This window comes from Eptesicus fuscus, chromosome 17, assembly GCF_027574615.1.
Source record: "Eptesicus fuscus isolate TK198812 chromosome 17, DD_ASM_mEF_20220401, whole genome shotgun sequence".
In the NCBI taxonomy this organism is placed as follows: Eukaryota; Metazoa; Chordata; class Mammalia; order Chiroptera; family Vespertilionidae; genus Eptesicus; species Eptesicus fuscus.
In genome coordinates, this window is record NC_072489.1 from 46,144,886 (window position 1) to 46,166,309 (window position 21,424).

Below are 21,424 nucleotides of genomic sequence, written 5' to 3' on the forward strand. Positions count from 1 at the left end.
ATATGGGGACCCTCCATATTTCATCATGCTCAATATCTGACCAAGTTTCTCAACCTCTACCATGCCTTGGGTGATGTCCGATCACTCCTAGCTTCTCTTCAGCAAAGATCCTGTCAGATCAGTTTAGCAAACAATTACCCCACCCTCTTAGTCTGGTTCATTTGCTGACCCCACCCTTCTCTTTGGTTGCAAGTTTCTGATTTCTTTGTTGTATTTGGAGTTGAACCCAATCTCTCCTACTGCAAACTCCATTGCAGTAGTCCCTATACCTACTGCAATAGTCCTGACTGAAGTGTGTCTTACCATTTTAACAAGTGTCAGAATAAATATTTTCTTTCATAGGCTAAGAGAATTGCTTTGTCCAGGATACCACCTTGAGTACATTTCAGAATCACTTCTAGATTCTAGATTTCCAGACTTGGGTTCAATGTTGTTTCCCCCACCATAATGTCTTTATGTCTTCAGAAGTATAAAATCGAGAAGCAATTCATGTTTTATTTGGATTAATAAAGTATGCTTCTATACTGAAAGCCTCTAGAGATTGTAGGTCTGTCTCCTCCCCTATCTGGGTAGGATGGGAGCTCAGGGTGATTGGTTATTTAACCTTAAAATTGGTCTGAGTGAACTATATAGACCATTCCCTGGCACCAGGATCCACTAGACATTATAGTCTATGCCAGTTGTGCAGCATCCAAAGGGCCAGGTATGTTTTCTAGGTGTGGCTATGTGTTGAGTGGTTCCTAGACATTAGAATTTGGTCAATGAGGTTTGTACAAGCTCATTCACTCATTCATTCATTCATTTATATTTGTAAATAAAGACAGAGAAAAACAACACAAAATCAGTATACTCATCATTTACTTTATACTGGGCATGGTGCAAGACATTTGGGCTCTTAGAAGAAACTGCTGCTGCCCTTAGGGAGTTCGAGTCAAGAAAGAGGTCCCAGAATAAAATTGGTATGACCCAAATAGTAGGATAAAGGCTAAAATTGAAATATGTACAAGTTGTTCTGAAAACACAAAGGAAATTGTGATTAACTTGTTGGAAGGAGGGTCATATTGGAGTTGAGTGTTAAAGGTTGGAGAGAAATTTACCAAGTAGAAGAAAAATGGCATGGGTAGTTTTGCAAAGGGAATGATGTGTGCAGAAATGGAGAGGAATAAAAATGCAAGACATTCAGGAAAGTTTAATAAGGATGGAGAGAAAGGGGCAGAGTAGAAAGTGGCTGGAAATAACTCTAGTAAGGGAAGTTGCAGGCAGATTTTACAAGACTAAGCTTGGAAGATACAACTTCATAGTAGGCAGGCATTAAGTAATTACGGGTGGGAAGTGAGGTGAACAGATCTGGGTGGTTGTCAATAGTTCATCATCCCATGACACCATGGAGGATGGTGGGAGGTTGAGAAGTTTGTAAGAAGAACATCCAGTTGGAAGACTGTGGCAAAATGATGATGCCTGAGCCACAGCAGTGGCACAAAGATGAAAAGACCAGGGTTCTAGGTTATTTAGGAGATAGAATCATTGAGACTTGGAGACTGAGCTGGGTTCAAGAGATAAAGGCCAAGAGAAAGATTGAGAGTTCTTCCCAGCGCCTAACGTAGCCCAGAGACAGAAGATAAGAAGTGAGTTTTTTGGGGGGCTGATTATTAAAGTTAGAAGAACCAATGACTATATGGAGCCAGCAGCCCAGGGGAAGATTTGAGATATTGGTGTTTATGTATTCAGTAAACAAGCTGAGTGTGCCTGATGTATAAGGCCTGGTTCTGGAAAGGAGAAGTGAATGTCCTTTAAAAAACTTTTTTCATTTTTTAACATATCATTATGCTTACACCCTTTAGGAGGTTTCCCAGAGAGCTGCAGACCTGGGAATGACACAGAGTTTGCTATGCCCAAAGTTCACCTTCTTTCCCTTTGCCATAGTGTTCTCTGAAGTTCCTTGTCCCTGAGGAGCTTACACTGTGCTTAGGGAAGCAGAACATAAAGAAACTACTCATGACAATACTGAAGAGTGGAAAAGAGGCATGCAGGGTGCCATGGGGGCCTACTGGATGGGGCATTAGCTCTGGAGCAGAGGAGAGATGAGTGGCCAATGGGAAGAGGGCTAGTGAAGCCTTCACTGAGGCGAGGGTGGGTATGTAAGCTGGGTCTGGGGACATGGAATTGGGCAGGTCGGAGGAGGGTGGGGATAATTCTTAAAGATCATCACCATTTGGCTACTAAGTTTATAAAGGTAATCTGTGGTCCAGGGCAAGCGCAGATTTGCGTTAGAAGGTGGGCGAAGGCTCAAGGAAAAGGCCAGGGCAGGTAGTAACTAGGGGGATCAGCACATAGCTAGAGTCTGAAACTGAGATTGGAGGCAGAATGAAGGCTCCCATGAGGTCTGTTGACCAGAGAGACAACAAACTGGCCTCTGTGACACAAGTGGAGCAAGTTTTGGCCCAGGAAGGTGATGGCAGAAGAGGGAGTGAGAACCTGATGATACTGGTGGTTTGAAAAGGAGGAGGCATGTGTGGAGTGAGGGTGGGGAAGGAGGTGAAGGGTGGCAGGTAAGTTGGCTACTTGAATCTGTTTGGCACCTGCTATCTGTCCTCCACCTTGGAAAGGTGAGATGGATGGGAGGGAGCCTAGGAGTTGGCCTGCCTTTGTTCTATGCTTTGATATAAGGTCAGAGTAGCCAGCAGGATAACTGGGATGAAGAACTATTGGCAAGCAGATCAGCGTTGCTGGCGTTTCACCCTGACACACCTTTGCTCCTACGTGAAGCATCAAAGTCTCTGCTTGGTGTGGCCTGGTCTGGCTATGGGCCCACTAGTTCTTGGGCAGGGCACATCCTGCCTCTTCGAGGGTCCCCTTGCTTCAAGCTCAGTGAAGGGGGTGTGAAGTTGGTTGCACCCATGGCCTCAGGTGATAGTCTGGCCTCCCTCCTGGCACAGTCCCTGCTGTTGAGAACCAAGCTCCGTGCAGAGAAACAGAGGCACCTGAGGGCTGAGCTCTGGGGACAGGCCCTCTCCCACAGTGACTCTCGCCGCACATCTGCTCAGAGGGCAGAAAAGGAGGTCCTGAGGAGGGCCAGGAGCAAAGGCGAGCCAGCTTAGGGAGCAAGCAGACGCATTAGACTAATAGCTCTTCTAAAATTAATGGGGCCTTTTATCTCAGAAAAGCACTCATGTGATTTGGGAACAAAGGTATTGTCCCAGGAGAGCCTGGCTCCCCATTAAACACAACCTCCCACCTTTCTCTTACCTGCAGGTCCACAAATTATGGCACCACCTATGAAAAGCTGAATGACAAAGTGGGCTTGAAGACGGTCCTCAGTTACCTCTACGTCAATCCCACAAACAAAAGGAAGGTAAGAGGAGGGGTCGGTGGGATATACTATAAAAGGCTATGTCAGTGTTTCTTAAAGGTCAGAAATGGCACTCCCGAGCTCTCCTCCTGCACACTGGTTTTCAGTCCCCAGTGGTTTGCAAACCCTCTCTTTAGCAAGGAAAACTCAGGGGTGAGTGCCAGCCCATTGTGCAGATGTCCCTGATCTGTGATTCTGACTCCTGGAATCCAGGCAATGACTTAGAAAGATGCTTGTTTATGCTGCTTAGCGCACAGCAGCTTTGACTGAATTCCTTAGCGTCACACCTCTCAGCCCCACCCCTTCTCCTCACCACCACCTGGATGTCCTGCAGATCCCCAAACGGAGGAAGCAGAATTGGTGGCTCCTGGGCCAGTGTTGGGGATGGATGCCCAAAGGTCCAGCTTGCTTCAGGGGTCCCCAGATCTGAGACTGTGCCCACCATCAAGTTCCCAAATCCTGATAATTGGGATGGCTGTTGAGGCACCTGTTAACCGGTTTTAGCTGAGTAGTTTCTCTTTTCTCTGTTCCAAAGCATTGCCATTTTTATTTTTTTCAGTATTGTTTGAACTATTACATGTCAGAGTTGGAAGGGATCATAGATTTCACCTATACCAGCAGTTCTCAATCGGTTTTGAATTTCAACTCTTGCGAAATTGTTTAACACTCTGGACCTCCTTTCTAGAAACAGGCCTCTGCACACAAAATTTGAAACCACTTTTTAGGGGTTTGTGAACAGCTCTGATCCCATCATGAACCAAAAATGTTCATAGAGTCTTAGTTGAAACTCTTTCATCTACACCAACAGCCTCATTTAACAGATGAAAAATATGGAAGCCAAAATAGCCCATAGAGCCGGATAAGAAAAAGAGCCAGGTTCGAACCCAGCAGTCTCGGTCCCCAGTCCAGATTTCAGACCACACTTTGTATCTTTTCTTCCTCTACGATCACAGCCTAGGGTTTCAAAATTGATGATGTAGTTCTGACATGGAAGCTTGAGGCAATTGCTTCATGACCTTGATTTAAAACTTGGTGCCGTGTTCATGGTGAACACAAGATAAAACTAGACTGAATGGAGTCAGCGATGACCTATTTTAACTCTTTCTCTTCCCTTCTCCCTCCATGGAGAAGGAAGCAGGGCCACAGAGGACAAATGTCCCCCCAGGCCACTCAGCTGGTTATGGGTTGAGTTGGCCGTTGGTCTCATGACTTCCTGTGACTTGGGGTAGGATGGAATCACAGAGGGTGTGTGTACTTTGGGAGAAGCAAGAAGTGGGTGTTTGACACATGGGAGATTCCTTTCAATGCTTATCTCTGACCTGTGTCTGGATCACAACAGACACAGGTCAGAGATAAGCATTGAAAGGAATGCTTATTTCTCATATTTCCATGTAGATGACAGATCATCTGTCTTCATGAGGATTTCCTCATGTGGTATATGAAAGGGTCACACCTGCTTTTGTCCTTTTGATAGTCATCGGTCTATCTGTTTATCAGGTGTTTCCTGGTAAACTCCTGCAACGTCTCTTTTGGTCTTTGCTGTTTTTCTCTACTCCTGACTGCTTTAACTCCCCTTAGCACAGCCCAGAGATGCTTAGAAGTGCAAGGCATGAGTGTCAGGTTAAGGCAGATGTTGAGGGTAGTGAGGAACGTAGCTGAGGCTTGGAGAGCACGGGTGCAGAAATGCCACCTCCATTCTTCTTCGTAGAGCGAACATCCAGACCATGCGCACTCTGGACAGTTTCTTCCAGGAACTATTGCCCAGTTAAAAGTCGGGCCTATTTTGTCTGTCTTCTCTTAGAAGCACCACCAAAGCACAGTTAACTCCAACCTAAGAGGCACTACCACTGAGAAAGTTATAGCAGAGACATTTTCTTCATTCAGCTTGGAGAAAGACAAATGACAGGCTAATGCCATGGCTTTATTGTTTTAAAATGACAATAGAAATTAATTTCATAAGAAGACTGTGATCCTGAAGTGCTTTCTGAAGTACCCAAGGAAAGATGCAATTAGATGCTCTTTCATTTTATTGTTCACTGTTTTTTATTGTATTCTGAGTCTGTAGTTACTGACGATGCACAAATATTCTACATGATGACTTTCTCTTAACCAGAATATTCAGTTTGCTAGAACTTCCTTTCTCTAGCTACTTGGGCAGAATGCCAGTTAGATATAAATGAAAATACTCTTGTTTCTTTAGTGGTCTAGTGCTGTGATTCATTTTGACCTTGTAATGCAACTTTAAAAAAGTGTCTTCTTAGTTATGTCTTGATGTTTAAACCTGTGGTTATTTGGATTCTCAGCTCAGCTTGAATTATGCAGCAGTCTTTTGATTCTCTCAGCACCAAGATTATCTGTGGCCTTCCATGTTCATCAGCCAGCTAACAGTGGTACTCTCCAGCAGATTTTTCAATAAATCGTGTGGAAACACTTGCTTTTCACCTAATGAGTTATTTATTTAACAGATGGCTATTCCTTCCCTTGGAGTCTGTGAGTATAGCAGAGATCTGTTGCTCCTAGCAAAATAGTAAATTGTGCTTGTATTTATATATTTGTTTCTGGAGCTGATTGTTGATTTTCCAGCTACACAAAATCTCTGACTGCACACAGCTGATAAGCCTGTAGGTTAAAAGGAGAGATGCTAACATGTGTACATCTCTTTCTATCAGTAATAATCTTAACATTAATTGAGCACCTCCTATACGAAACTTTCTTTTAGGAGCTTAATTTATACAATCTCCAATCCTCCCAGCCACTTTAGAAAGCCCACAAAATGAAGAAAAAGACTCTAATAACTCTGTGTTAACGGGTGGGTCTTTAGCAGCCTCCCCATTGGTTTTATTTAGGGGACAAATTTGTCAAGATACATCCAGTGATGCTGGATTCCCTTAAAGACATTGAGATTTGGATTAGTAATATCTACTAGGTTTTCTCTAAGTGACAGTAAATTGCTCTAAAGTGCTGGGATCTGTTCTCGCTGATGTTGTTCTAACCATCCTACGATAGTTTTAGTAATTTTGGCCTACCCAGGCTGTGTTTGATGTGAACTTCTCTATCCCTCACTGTTTGCTTTTCTCCAACCACTGACCGGTTAGCTGACCACCTGGATGATGTCTGAACTTGGCACGTTGAACACAAGGGGCAGTTGTGTTCGTTCTAGAATTAGGTGTGTGTGAGGCACGCCTCTGGGAGAAGGGGCTCTGCTACGGTGGGGTCTGAGCTCCTTCCCCTTGCAGGAGAGAAACATCCCTGGGCCTCGAGACCTCATTAGTGTTAGTGGACTCTTGTCCTCAGGCCCATGCAGAATGGCACATGCCACGGTCAAGCCTGCACTCAACAGAGCTGTGCTTTGTGCCAACAGGCTGAAGGCTTTGTCCCAAAAGAGAGGGCTGTGGCTCCTATGGGTGTCTATCTGAAAACAAATCTTTGCATGGATAGGGAAATACAGGCATGTTATGGCTTAATTGCTCTGGCTCAGAAGAGGCTGCCACCTGCAGATTTGGAAACAGTGTTTGGGAAGTGGTAGAGAGCATAGAAAGGTCGGATTTCCAGGGAATGTGACCACATGACTGCAGGGTAGAGGTGTGTGCGCCTCTGTGCATGTGGGTGGGAGGAGGACTGCGAGGTCTGACATCAGAATAGGATAATGACTTCTTTTTCTTGAGCTCCTAATAAGTTCCGGGCTCTGGGCTAAGTTCATTTCCACACTTTATTCTAGTTTCTCTACTAATCCTCTGAGCCTGGTAGTTTTATCCCCATTTGATGGATGAGAAAACTGATGCTCAGGCAGGTGAGCCTCTTGCTTTCTGTGAAGTAGCTGGTAAGAGAGGGTCCAGGATGCCCATTCACCTTTGTCAGACCACAAGGGTCATGCCCTCTACTCTGATCTCAGACAGGTGGGCTGTCCCTGCCACTGGTTTCAAGACCAGGTTGAGTGCAGTCATCACTCCGTTAGTCGTAACTTTGTTGCCTGGGGTTTTCTGCCCATTAGTGTGAGAGGATTACAATTTCTTGGAGAGGGAGGGGAGTGTTAGATCCTCCTTTCCTAATTGATTTACCAGTGAGAAGGATAATTACTTCCAGGCTACCCGGCAGAAATACAGTGGGGATTACTAGTCAGATTTCTCTGATGCGCAAACCGCCTCTGCCAAGCTGTTAAAGAGGCATTGTGTGTGTGGTTGGAGGTTGGTTGTTCCTGTCATTCTCCTAATACAGCAGCGTAACCCTGAGGTCCCTTTGACATCTACACAAAACAAAACACAGAATGTTAAACTGTTGGGCTCCTGCTTTCCTTGGCCATGTCTATGGAGATTATTAGGGGGTCAGGGGAAGTAAGCTCTAGGGTAGTACACATCAATTCACAGGTATTAAAATCTTTTATACTAAAGCAAAGCAAAGTCAAAAAATGTGGAAAGATAATTTTAGGCTGTTAAGCAATCTATTCAATATCTAATGTCTAACTGAGCAAAGTATCTTAGAGGCAGGTTTCTGCTTTCAGAAATGTGTAGTATACCTGGGTGATAATATTAGTTTCTGTTTTCAAATGTAATAAGTGCCTATAATATTAATGATGGTGATGATGATAAGGAAGTATTTTTGAGCACTTATAATATACCAAAATTATGCTAAATGTTTTATTTGAAATAACTCATTTAAGATGTCAACAATCATTGGTACTGTTATTATTCTATTTACAAATGATGAGTTTGGCACCTAGAGGTCAGTGACCTGCTTACATTTGGCTGCTGATGGCCACTAACCGTGGTCTCATGTGCTCATCTAACTCACTTTTGCTCATATTTAATTCTTAGACTCGCTGCACATTGGAGCTAAAAGGGCCTTAGAGACTGTACAGGCTCTCATTGAACAGAAGAGGCCACCTGGGGACTGGTCCCAGGTCACAGAGCCATTTGCAGCTGGAGCTAGAACTAGTCTATGGGACTCCTAATATTCTTTGCCAAGCCCACGGGCTGCTGACAGCTGGAACACTCAGATCTGATGGGGAACCCTGACGGGGTATACTGTAGTGGTGAATGCGAGTGGGGAGCAGTTGGGGATATGTACTCCCCACCCGTCTCACTGAATGTGTGTTATAAGGTTTATGTCAACATCCAGAGCTTCTCGGTTCTCTGGTCTCAAAGCCCCAAGGATACTGCATTTGGAATTCCAGTTCAAATGAATCTGGATGAGAAATGGAGCACCTGGAATCCTAACGGCCTGTGCGTGTTGGAAGCACAGAGGGGTAGAGTAGCATGCCCATGGCCAAATAGCCACCGGAGAAGCCAGAGGCTGGGTTCCCTGGGGAAGAGATGCCCAGGAAGGATTTGGGATTTTTAGTTTAGGCTTTCTCTTAATTAGTTGCAGGGCACTGGGAAAGTCATTTGGATTCCCTGGGCGTCTGTTTCTCAATCTGTAAAATGGAGAGACAGGATCATTTACCTATCTGGGCCTTTTGGAAGCAATGTTATGATAGGATGAGAAATATAATTGCTTTGGAGGAAATAAACTCCAGAAAAGGGGTGGAGGGCGGAGATTGTGATTACTTCGATGGAGCTAGCGTCATGGTGACAGACCGGAAGCCAGGCTCCCTGGCTGTGCCCTCGTGCTTACCGCTCGGGCTGTCTGCTTCTTGGTTTCCTTGGGGAGGATGCAGCTCCCAGAACCCAGGGTTTTTAAGAGCCTCATATTCTGTCTTCTCTAGGAGGCACACTGTCACATTTTCCCCAGTCTTTTCTCTGCCTCTTAAAACCAAATCTGCTGTTTTTCTGGGAGAGATTGATTATTTTGCTGATGGAGAAAAATGGTCCCATCCTTCTTAATTCACCACCACCTTGTTTTCTTGGCTCATAAATTAACAGTTACCAGGAGGCTAGAGCAGTGTCTCAGGGGATGCATGGAGGGGGAGATGTGTGAGAGGGAGGGGTGGAAAAAGGAAAAGAACAGAATTTGGGTCAAAACCCCCTCATTTACTGATTCCGAGTCCAAACTTTTTTCTTCTTGGTATGTCCAGAAAGAGAACCCGAAATCAGAGTAACGGAGCGCTAAGAAGGCAGGGGAGAGGTGGATCAATGAGGGGAAAGACACTGGTTTGCACATCTCCACCTGCCTTTGCAAGTATGACCCAGCGATGGAGTGGACATGAAGTGTGGTTCAATTCAAACTAATCACTTAAAGGAAAAGGCTTCTAGAGTGGTTCTTGGAAATTCAGTCTTTAGTCACAAAGTCCCTTCCTCAGCAAATATATGTATGTGGTTCCCATATAAATTACTGCAGTGTGCTCTAGCCAAGAATTTATTTAAAGGCTCATTAAAATGATTACTAGTTTTTTTTTCTTTTGCATTTTAGTTGGAAACGGGAAGAATATAAACCTATAGCTTGGCTTCTCTCCCAAGTGCCCTTTGGGGTTTGCATTGAGTATATCATATTTAAAAAAAAATAAAAGTATGATTTGCAGTAAAGATTATTCAGGCTTTTAAAAGGAATAATAAAAATTAGCCACTTACTGCACTTCTTAGTGGCTTATGGCCTAACTTATTTTTTTAATTTGATTTTTATTGGTTTTTGGTTTTATGTGTATGTGTGTGTCCATGTGCATCTGTGTATACAGAAGATGTTCAACAAAAAGCATTATGAAAACCCCAGAGTTAGGAAATAATAATAAAAAAAAACCCCTGTTCCTCTTCTGGGCTCACTCTGGTGTGCAATGTCCAAGGATGTAAAGGAAGCCTGCATTTCTGGGTGGTCCCATGAGATACCAGCTCTGGTTGGCTGCCTGGCTCACTCCAGGGACTGTGGCTGAACACCATAGCTGCTCAGTAAGCCTCTGAGGAGGACTTCCCATTCAGGGGGGTTGGCAGCCCAAGATACAGGCTAAGGCAGAGCCAGTAACAGGAGCAGAAAGGCAAGTACACAACCCAAAGGAGAGGGCTTTGAACTGCAGCATGAGAGCGTCAGGCTGGGCAAGGGAAAATGACATCCTTACGAACATTGATGGGGCTTTTAATCCAGGCCTCGATGACCAGTGAGATGGTGGGTATTTTACACTTTGAGGACCTTCAGAAAGGAGGACAATGCACCCCAGTCTGAAAGAGTTAATACAGCACCACGCTTGAAGAAATGTCATCCTGTGGCATAATCAGAGCCGGTGAGAGGTAGAGGCAGGGGTCGGGCTGACTTTGGAAGAAAGCTTGGGATTTGGAGGGAAGTAGGCCAATCTGATGTGGGAGTGTGGGTGTGGAGGTTTTAATTTATGCATCATTAAGTGAGATAGATACACACTAGGGTTAGCAGGTGTAAATCAGGAGGGAGATGGGACACTAGATAGTGCAGCCTCCCAAAAGCTCAGCGGTGGAGTTAGGACTCAGCATGGAAGGCCTCTGAGCAGGGTCGATGGCATGAGAGTTGCGTATAAGACAGGCTGACAGGAGCCTCTTGGAGCGGTGAGGTGCCTCTCTCCTGCCCCGCCCTCACTAGACCCTCTGGGAGTCTTTTCTGAGCATCACAGGCAGAGTGATTTTAGCAAAGAGTGTGGGGGGGGGAGGCAGGACAATATGTTCTTGCTAATGTTCCGTGACACAGTTATATAGAAATGGACCTCGCTGCCTCAGAGGTGACAAAACCCACCACCACCACCACCACCACCACCACCACCAGTGAAATAAATGACTTTATTTATTTATTTTTTTATTCCTGGGTGAGCTCAACCAAGCAGAGATTGCTATTGGCATGAACGCCTTGGCCCTGCCCCTCCCCCCACGTCCTGCCCAAGGTCAGAATGACAGGCATCAGTGCTCCACGCACACACTGCTGGTGAGCCTGTCCGGGTAATGAGGGGTGAGCATCCTGGGATCCCCGGGCCTGCCAAATGGCTCGGGGCAGATTTGGAGCATGTGCGTCCCAGCGTCCGCTCATTGGGGTCTGAGCCAGTGGTTCAGAGGGAGACACTGACTTTGTGACAAATGGAGGCCTGGGTTGATGCTGGCAGCCCATGCACAGGGCCTCCGGGAGCCCATGCAGACAGCCAGCCCAGTCTTTCCTCAGCAGGAGTCTAAGTCAGAGAGGTGGCTCCCGCTGTCTCATGATGACCCAACAAGGAAAGGAGGTGAGCAGGAAAGAGAGGGTGATGGAGGTGTGAGAAAACACATGGGGATCTCTCTCCAGGGAGAGGAAGGCTCTTCCTAGCGCCTTCCTGGGGGGCCCAGCCCGGTGACCTCATGTGGAGGGAAGAGCTTCACAGCACAGCCTGTGCCTCACTAGCGGTGTGACCTGGACTATGTTATTGAACTTCTCTAAGTCTTACTGTCCTCATTGGTAGATGGGGCTCCAATAGTATTTTAAAAACTAATTTAAGGATTAAACAACAATGTATATGGAGTGCACAGAGTAGATGCTCAACAATGTGACTTTGTCCCCTCCCCCATTTAAATGAGCCTCTCCTGGCTTCCCCTCTGCTAGGGATGCCATCCAGAACCCAGGATGCCATGTAGCTGACTTTCTATCCCAGGAAATGGGATCTGTCTCTCTCAAACTAGTATTGGGCAAAAAACTTCCAACTTCCAAAGCAAAGAAGTGCACCCTCTGCATGGAGTCTATTTCTCTCTGTCCAGCCACCTGCTCATGCTCCTTCTCTTCTCACGGATCCATCGATTGCTTCTATCTCACTTAATTATGCATAAATTAAACATGAGAGGTGCCCGCCCTGAGCAGTGTGTGCAAAGCAAGTTTCTGCCCATTATCGGCCAAGATCCATGAGGCAGAGAGAGCTGGGGGCACAGGGATTCCTATCCAGGTCCCTTGGCTTCTGAGCCCCACACAGCTTCCCCAGCATGGCACCCCCGTCTGTGTACCCATTAGCTTTCTCCACACCACACGTTGCTGTCTTCTTGCTGTGGGGGGCACCGTGCCTGGCCCAGGGCCTGTTTGCCACACTGACAGACGTTGTATTTAAGTGGAGCTCTCACGTGGGAGTCAGCGCTAGGAGAGGACCCGGTGGCCCAAGACCTCAGCAGCTGCAGCTATGGCAATAGCTTCTGATTAGACATCAAGGCCAGGTTCCGGTTCTGGCTTGGATTTTACAAAGAAAAAAAGTGCTAACATTTACTGTGCACTTACTGTGTGTGGTGCTAAGGGTTTTACAGGAACAGTTTTCTCACATACAAATATATAAATTAAGTGCTGTTATGATCCCCACTGCAAAGGAAAGGAGATGGGGGGAGAAAGAGAGTGACTGAGCCCCTCAAAGGAGTGGTGGTGGGTGGGGGCACACACTGAGACAGAAGGATGAAGTTGTCCCAGCTGGGGAGTGGCCAAGCCAGGTTTTGAACCCAGATTGTCCAAGTTCAAAACATAAGCTCTTAGTATGGTGTCTTATTGGCCTCCCTTTGCTTAGACGGGCACGGTGACCTTCCAGAATCTCTCTTTGCATATCTAAAGAAGGATTGTGGCTACTCGGAGCACCTTGTGTCCTTCCAGCCCAATAGGACCACGGGCCCAAGCTGGGAGTTACCCGTTTTCTGCCAGGGAGAAGTCAGAGTGGTACAGGGTGGCTGAGTTTTCTTAAATATAGGACAGACACTAGACTGGGGTGGATGGGGGCAAGAAATAGCCTGGGAAATGCCTTAGCATTCAATAATTTAAGAGCAAGCAGCAGGGTTGAGCTGTGGCATTCCCACTCGTGGGCCCCACTAGGAAGGACCTGTCTGGGTTGGGGGTGAAGGGGGAGTCTCTTTCTACTTGGGCAAGAAGCCACTTAATGCAGATCTTGGCACTCCATCTCAGCAGCTGGTGGCTTGGGCACATTCTTACATATTTTTAAATTTCTCTCTCTCTCTCTTTTTTTGTCTGTGTTATCAGGATAATACTAGTACCCACTTCATAGGCTGATAGGAAGACTACGTGAGAAATATTTACAAATGCATAGCCAGTGACTGACACATGGTGCTCAGTAAATGATGTTTATTGTTATTCTTATCATTGGCCCAACCTCAGGACAACTGCTCCATTAAAGAGGGGGTCGGCCCATAGTGGATCCGCCCATTGATTAAAGGCACTCAGCCCGGCTGGGCACTCATGGCTCTTGCCCAGGCAAAGGGTGACCTATTTGGAGATGCATGGAGCTGGCAGGGGACTGGAAGGTGGTCTGGCTCAAGTCTTTCATTAAACTGATGAAGAAACTGAGTCGGAGTGGGGGGGGAGTCTCACTTACTGAAGGTCACATAGCCACCTAATGGCCAAACTAGGGTTTTAGAAATCAGATTTCTGGCTCCAAGCCCAGTGTTCTTCCTATGAAATTGCACAGAAAGACCATGCATGGTACAGGCAGACCTGGGCAGACAGGCAGCTAAGGTGAACATTGACAGGGGCTTGCTGTCTCTGTCCAGTAATCCCCGAGTTTCCAGGGGATCTGAAGGGGCCAGGTTCATCTTTCAGACCAGGATGACTGGTGGGAAACCTGGGAAGGGCATGTGGCCATGGATAATGTCCCCAAGGCCACGTTGGACGCAGAGCAGCCAAAGGCAGCACGATCTTCTAATTGTAGAGGAGAGTCTGAGTTAAGACTGAACAAGGAGAGAAAAGGTCTACATTGAGCTGGCATCCAAAGAGTGAGAAAGGGCCCCAAACAGAAAGACTAGCCAGCAGGGAAGACAGCAGACAGGCCATGGACTAAAAGGCAGACCTGGGCATGAGTTTCCAGACCGAGACTGAGGTTATTGGCAGCACATTTTGATTGGGTACCTTTCGCTTGCTGGGGGGATGGTAACAGGAGAGGCACTTGAGTGATTAAAGCAGTCAGCGGGCCAGGCGAGGACAGTCACTTAAGAAGAGCAGCAGAGATAGGATGCAATTATCCAAAGTGGTCTTTGGCCTGAACCTCTAATCTTCAGTCATCCTGAGGAAGGCAGTGACAGCATATATATGCAGCGGAGATTTCCTGACTCCACTCTGGACCTCCCAGAGGAGTGAGCTGAGGTCAGAGCAGAAGCTTAGCATACAGGTTAGCTCCAAAAAGGCTGCTTGGGATGCTGAACTGCTGGATTCCTGGTCTCAACCACCCCGTCTTGATCCCAAATCACAGAGCATCGGCATTGGATAGCTCAGAGGGGACCAGCCTGGCAGACACGAGGCATTTCTCAGAGAAGATTCCCTCAGCATTAGTAGCTCCTTGACGTGGCTGTCTGGAGACCATGTCTTGCCACAGCTGGCCCCTAAGTCAATTGTAAATGGTTTTAAGTACTCCAAGCCCATCTCTTCCTTCTGCAGTTATGAAGATTGTTTCTCTTCAGTCATCCAGCTGCTTGCATATGAACTCATGCTTGCTGCGTTTACCCTGAAGTCTTAGGGCCTGTTTTCCTTGGAAGTGAGGGAGAAGGAAGTGGTGAGGAAATGGGCCATTGCTCCAGCCATCCTCTCAAAAATGATACAGCAGTCCCCCCTTATCTGCAGCAGATATGTTCCAAGACCCCAGTGGATGCCTGAAACCGCAGATAGTTACCGAACCCTATGTATGCTATGTTTTTGCCTATTATACATACCTCTGATAGAGTTTAACTTAAAAATTATGCACAATAAGAGATTAATAACAATAACTAATAATCAAATAGAATTATAACAATATCATATAATGAAAAGAATGTGAATATACTATCTTTTTCTTTCTAAAATATCTTATTGTTCTGTACTCACCCTTCTTGTGATGATGTGAGATGATACAGTGCCTACATGATGAGATGAAGTGATGTGAATGAGAAATTATTAAGTAAAATTAAGGTGACTGGACACAAGCTCTGAGATATCACAGCAGTTGATTTGATAACCAGGACAGCTACTTAGTGACTAACAGGCAGGTAGCGTATGGATACACTGGATTTATATCCCAGGTGGGACAGAGCAAGTGGGACAGTGTGAGATTTCATCACGTTACCTAGAAGAGTTTGTAATTTAAAACTTATGAGTTATTTATTTCTGGAATTTTTGATTTAATATTTTTGGATCTCGGTAGACCATGGGTAACTAAGACCTCAAAAAGAAAAACCATAGATAAGGTGGGGAATTACAGTATAGTCAGAACTTTTCATTTATTTTCAGGAATCATAACTTGGGTCATGCAAATCCTACTCAGAAACTTTCAAAAGCTCCCAGTGTCCAGGGGAGAGTATATATGTGTGGTACAGCAAGTGGTTCTGAGCTTAACTGTCCAAACTTCTTTATGCCCTGCTCAATAGCATCAATTCTATGATCTTGGGCACATTTTACATGCTCCAAATCTCAGGCCAATTCTATAAATGGAAATTATAATACCGGCCCATATCTTCTGGGATGCTTTGGCTCTATAACGTGCAGGTGCAGAAAACTCTGCCTTAACTGGCTGAAGAATTCATCACTTCACATGATGAAGTCTAAAGGTAGAGTAATTCTGCCCTAGGCGGTTTTCCTCAGTGGGTAGAGCATTGGCCTGCAGACCAAAGAGTCCTGGGTCCAATTTCGGTCAAGGGCATGAACCTCTGTTGCAGGCTCCTTCCTGGCCCAGGCCCTGGTTGAGGCTCATGCAGGAGGCAAGCAATTGATGTGTTTCTCTGACATTGATATTTCTGTCTTTCCTTCTCTCTTCCATTCTCATTAAGAATCAATGGGAAAATATTCTCAGGTGAGGATAAAAAGGAAGGAAGGAAGGAAGGAAGGAAGGAAGGAAGGAAGGAAGGAAGGAAGGAAGGAAGGAAGAAAAGTTAGAAGGTAGAGTAGTTCCCCATTGTTAAAAATTCATTGGTTCCATGACATCATCATATCATTGAGGAGCAGTTTCTTTCTGTGTTTTTGTGGTGTGTTTTTTTTTTGCCATATAGAGAGTTGGTCTTTGTCCTCAGGCTGTTTCCTCATGATGGATAACAACAGGTTGCAGAGTTTCTATTATCACATCCAGTCATGAAAACGTTGAAAGAAGAATAGGACACAACATGCTTTCAGAATGAGGGTACTGTTTCCAGAATTGCACAACTCCCAGCATTTTATTCCAAGTGCACATCCTTGCTGGGGCTGGGAAGGCCAGGGGAGCTGAGTGGGGCCCTGCCTCCTCCAAGTTCATGGCCGAACATGGGTTCTGTTAAAAAGGAAGAAGGAAAGGCATGGAGAGATGTTGTCTAGGCAACCAACAATATCTGCCACATTGCCTCATGGAGCTCTTTCTGAAGATGGTGGTATATAGGCTGAGTTGGCAAAGGTTGGTGATAAGCTATGTAAATCACGTAAATATAAACATTTTTCCTGTTCACCATCATTCCTGTCTTTATGTTTTGGCTTCACTGATATGTGTCCACTTCACCTACCAAAGTCTAATTTCTCTTTCAAAGGTCAGCTTAAATCTTCCTTCCTCCATGAAGTTTTCCCTGCCATCCCAGTATTTCACGCCTTTTTTACCCTACCTCATAGCACTTCTGCCTCCAATCTTTGAAACACTGTAGCTGGACTATGGGATTAACTGCACCAGGTAACCTGAGGAAACTTGGAGAATATTGACTTGCAGACCCCACTTACGCCTGGAGATTCTGCTTCAAGAGCTCTGGAGAAGGTTTGGGATACATATTAGACTAAATAAATAAATAAAAATTAAAAAATGCTCCCAGGCATTCCTGATGGATAGCCAGGTTTAGAAGTGATTTCTAGAACTTAACATCTGGGCTTCATCACCCACTGCAAAGATAGTGGATAACTTTACAAGTTCTTTTCCTGGTTGGATAGCAAGGACTATATGTCACATATTTTGTGTCCCTGGGTGTTGCTTAACACACAGTCCGGGCACATGTATGCTGTCAAGTCTTAAAGTGATTGTCTTTTCATTGAGTCTTTTGAGTGTAGGGATTTAGAAACTTTTTCCCAAACATTTCTAGAGGTGTGGATAAATGTGCTCATTTACCCTAATATTCTAAGGCTTACAACCAAAAGAGGTTTGCTGGTTTGTTCCTCGGCTGGTTTCTGCCAAAGAGATAGACGATCTGCCTCCTCATGCTCTGCTCCAGGCTTGCTGCCCAGTGTTTCTATCCTCCTTTTAAAATTATAACCAATTTAGAAGATCCGACTGTGGTTTCCTTTAAGATTGCAGAGGCGGAAGGAGTCAAAATTGACTTAACATTATCTCTGAAAACAGCCAAGGGGTGCTTTTTGCACAGCTTCCTTTTACCAGTAATGATCAGAGTAGCAAGTTACTGCAGTTTTTGTTGGAGGCGCAGGGAGCTGATGGGAGCACCGAGCAGCAGAATAGTCATCTGGTCCGTGGACATGCCCCAAATGACTGTGTGCCTGTTGGCTTGTTTTGGGCTCTGAGTAGGATTGTGGAGGAATAGTAAGTAATAGCCCATAACCTGCTTAATGTGTGCTGGGGTCAGGGCTGAGTCTTTAATCCTCAAAATAGCCCCGTGACCCTATGAGTTAGGCCCTCACTACCTCCATTTTTGCAGCTGTGAAGACTGAGGCCAAGAGAGGTTGAGAAATTTGCGTCACTAAGAAGCTTATGACTTAAGTTTTAAACTCGAGTTTGATGGACTCCAGATTCCATACTCTGACCCACTCACTCTAGTGGAGTTCTAGAACACACGCACCAATGCCTTCAAAGTCAATTTTATTGATTCTCAATTCTGGCTGCCCTTCAGGATTCCTCAGGAGCTATAAAACCTACCCACGTCCAGGCCTCATCTAAGGGAGTGTTTTAATGATCTAGGGTGGGGCTCTGGATTACTAACTTGTAAAGCTTTCTAGATGACCTCAACGTGCTCCCGGCATCAAGAACCACTGGTCTAGTTGGCGTGAAGAAAAATTCATTCATCCATTGACTATTTTAGAGTGTGTCTTTGCTTTCATGGAGGCATAACCAGGAGGGTGGTATGTGCTATGGGTCACAGAGGAAGGAAGTGCTGATTCTACCAGTGAAGGCCAGGAGACTCAGAATGAATTAATATTTAAGCTGAGTCAACACATTGTTGGTAGGTTTTACTGAGGACTAATGGTTATGGTGGGTGAGGGAGTGTTTTCTGGGCAGAGGAAATAACATGTGTGATGGCATAGACATGTAAGAGAGTAAGGTACGGATGTATAGGAAGCCTCAACTGACAGTGGGGTGAAAGCACACATGAGGAGATGGCAGAGGAGGAAAGAGGTGATAAAGGGCCATGTGAGGAAAAGTCTTCTGTTCTGGGCTAGGAAGGTGTTTTTTTGTTTTGTTGTTGGTTTGTTTTTCTTAAGAGAATAAGGAGTCATTGGATCAGATCTGTGTCTTAGAAAGATCACTTGGGGAACAGAAGATGGTGAGGTTGATAAGAGAAAGTCCAGTATGACATTGCCACATAAAAGCAGAAAAGGTCAGAAGTCATCTGAATGCCCAACCATGAGAAATGCATTAGTAAATTAAAATACATTAGTTCGATGGAATACTATGTAGTGATTAAATCTTATATTTGTTGATATGAAAAGCAATTCATTATATGTAAGTAAAAAAAGCAAAAACAGTGGCTGCCATAATGCTCTAGGCAAGTGATATGAGGGCATGGTGGAAGGATGGTGAAGAGGGGCTAGCTTTGAGAAGTGCTAGAGAGTAGAGAGTGGAACCAACTCAACTTAGTGCTTGACTATGAAGGAATAGGATAGAAGATTTTAGGATAGTTCTCAGGATTTCAATTGTATGGCTGGGTAAATGAGTTGGGGTTAGGGATATTAATAAGACATGGATGGATGAGAGAGAGAGAGAGAGAGAGAGAGAGAGAGAGAGAGAGAGAGAGAGAGAGCGCGCTTTGGGCAAAAGATGATTCATTTAGTTGGGGCATGTTAAGTTTGACATTATGGAATATCCAGGTAAAAAGGTTTTTAGGCAGTTGGATTTATGGGTCTCTATCCTTAGGAGACAGGCTTATGCTTAAGAGCACACCTAAGTCTTGGCAAACAGATAAATTCAACAATAAAGTCTGTTTTCAATTTTTGTTATTGAACATAGGATCAAGTGTAAATAAACCCAGCCCACCATTAGTTCAGCAAACATCTATTGGAAACATTTATTACTTTGTGTTCAGAAGGATGCCAGGCGCTGGGATCCCCAAGCCCAATCAGACTTGATCTCTGTTCAAGGAAACAGATTGTAATAGAGATATGTATGAAGTGCTTGGTAACTCAGAAGAGGGGAGAGATTAATTCTACCAGGAGTGGTCACATTTGACTAGGCCTTAAAAGATGAGTTAGAGTTTGCCAAGTGGATCAATGTGTCTTATGTATTGCGGTTGCAGCTGAATCTCCCTTTAGACATTAAGCATATTCCAAAAAAGTGGGTATTAATTTGAATGTCAGGGAACTGAATATTAAATCCATTTGAAGAGTCTACTCTAAAATTCAAGAATTTCCTTTCTGAGACAATAACTAACACTGAATATGTTTCATAAGCCAGCTTACATTCTCAAGCTGGCTGAAAGCTCTTATCACTTTGATTTGCCACGAGGCAAAGCAACATGGACTATCAGAGTCAAGGTGGATGGTGCCTGCAATGGCTTTTCCTTCAGGCCGTACTAGCCAAGCCAAGAGAGGGTCTTGGAAGGGTAACCCTTCCCCAGGTCCAGGCAGATGCCCCCTTCCCCAGAGCTGCTTAAATGGGAAGGAGTGGATCAGTGCTAGCTCACCTCCAGGCGGCTATTGAAGGTCACTCAGCAAAGCGGTGGCAGGATCCCACTGTCTGCACCTCGCCACTCTATTGGGCACTTCCAAATGCTGCGTCCCCATGTGTTTGGCTGCTCTTCTTTGGCAGCGCTTGTGTGTACTTTTACCTTTAATTACAAGGCACAGCAGCGAGTATTGGTTGGCATTCGGGCGCCAGTGGGATGGAAGCCAGCCAAGTGGTAGACGCTTGACCTGTGGAAAGATGACTGATGGGCAGAGTTTGGACTCCAGCCTTCCCCTTTGATTTTGCTGCAGTTTTATGTGCTTTCTGCACTTCCCGGGCTCACTGTGCATGGGAGCCCATTCAACCTCAGCTTCCCTCTTTCTCTGTTGTGGTCAGTGCCTTACATTTTGGACTGGGAAATAAATATAGTGCGGAGACTCAACCTCAAACTGATAGGGCTCTCAGCAGTTGGCAGGTGCATTTATAACCTGAGACTGGGTTGTGCGTTGACATCTTCCAATTGAATGGCCTTTATTGGTCAGGAAGGAGTGTTTTTGGGGGGAGAAGTGTTATGTGAGATCATTTGCTTTTAGGCAGTTGCCTGCACTGCTCAGAATCGGCCAGTGACTGCCCGTTGCCTTCTGGATTCAGGCCAAACTCCAAAGCAGGCCTTTAAATCTACTCCATAAACTGCAGCAGGCATTTGTCTCACTTGTATTCTCCTACCCTAGAGGGCTCAGACACTGTGTTTCCCATTGGCTCCCATGGCAGCTCTTGTGCTTATGAGCTCATTAGGGTCTCCTTTCCATTCTTTCTTCACTTGTTTAAATTCTAACCATCTTCAGGGCCCTCTGCAGAAGTCATCATCTCCAAAAGACCTTCCCCGATTAGCTTGTTTACTGTTTGCTCCCACATTGACTGGCATTTCCACTCTGTGTGTTATCTTTTAATGTTCCTCTCTCTAGAAATATGAAGAGCTCTTTTTTGGGCAGGCACTGAGTTTTCCCCATTCTTGTGCCCATTGTACTGGTAGTGCCTGGCGCAAGGCCTTGCATGCTCTCAGAGCACAACCTTCTTGTTGCTGCCTTGGACGGAGCCAGGATGCAGATGTTGAAGGCAGTTCCAGGGAAGCTGGATCCCAGCCACCTGTTGATGGTTCTCAGCGTTTCCCCGGGTAAAGCCTGTGGATGGCTAACTACTGAAGAGGGCTTTTGCTTCAGCTTCTATCCCAGCTTCCCAGATCTGCTTTCCTGGCCCAGATAGCACCTGAGCTTGGCTGTTCCTCCTGGACTCACCTCCTATATTCAGCATTCTGCTGGCCTCTGCTGTCATTGCAATAGGACTAATGGCTTCCAGCTGTCATAGCTTATAGTCTTCCTCCAGCATCCTCTGCCAGAGCCTCATACCATCTCTGGAAGGAGAGAGTAAGGGGGGCATTTATGGTGGAA

At 45.4% G+C, this 21,424-nt stretch overlaps 1 protein-coding gene across 1 annotated transcript in view; it reads left to right on the top strand.

The window, feature by feature from the left end:
- Positions 1-21,424, top strand: part of SORCS3 (sortilin related VPS10 domain containing receptor 3) — a 529,174-nt gene that overhangs the window by 240,970 nt on the left and 266,780 nt on the right. The window contains exon 3 of the mRNA XM_008144282.3: positions 3,253-3,352. Coding sequence (XP_008142504.2) covers positions 3,253-3,352 — 100 coding nt within the window. The remainder of the gene's footprint in view (positions 1-3,252; positions 3,353-21,424) is intronic.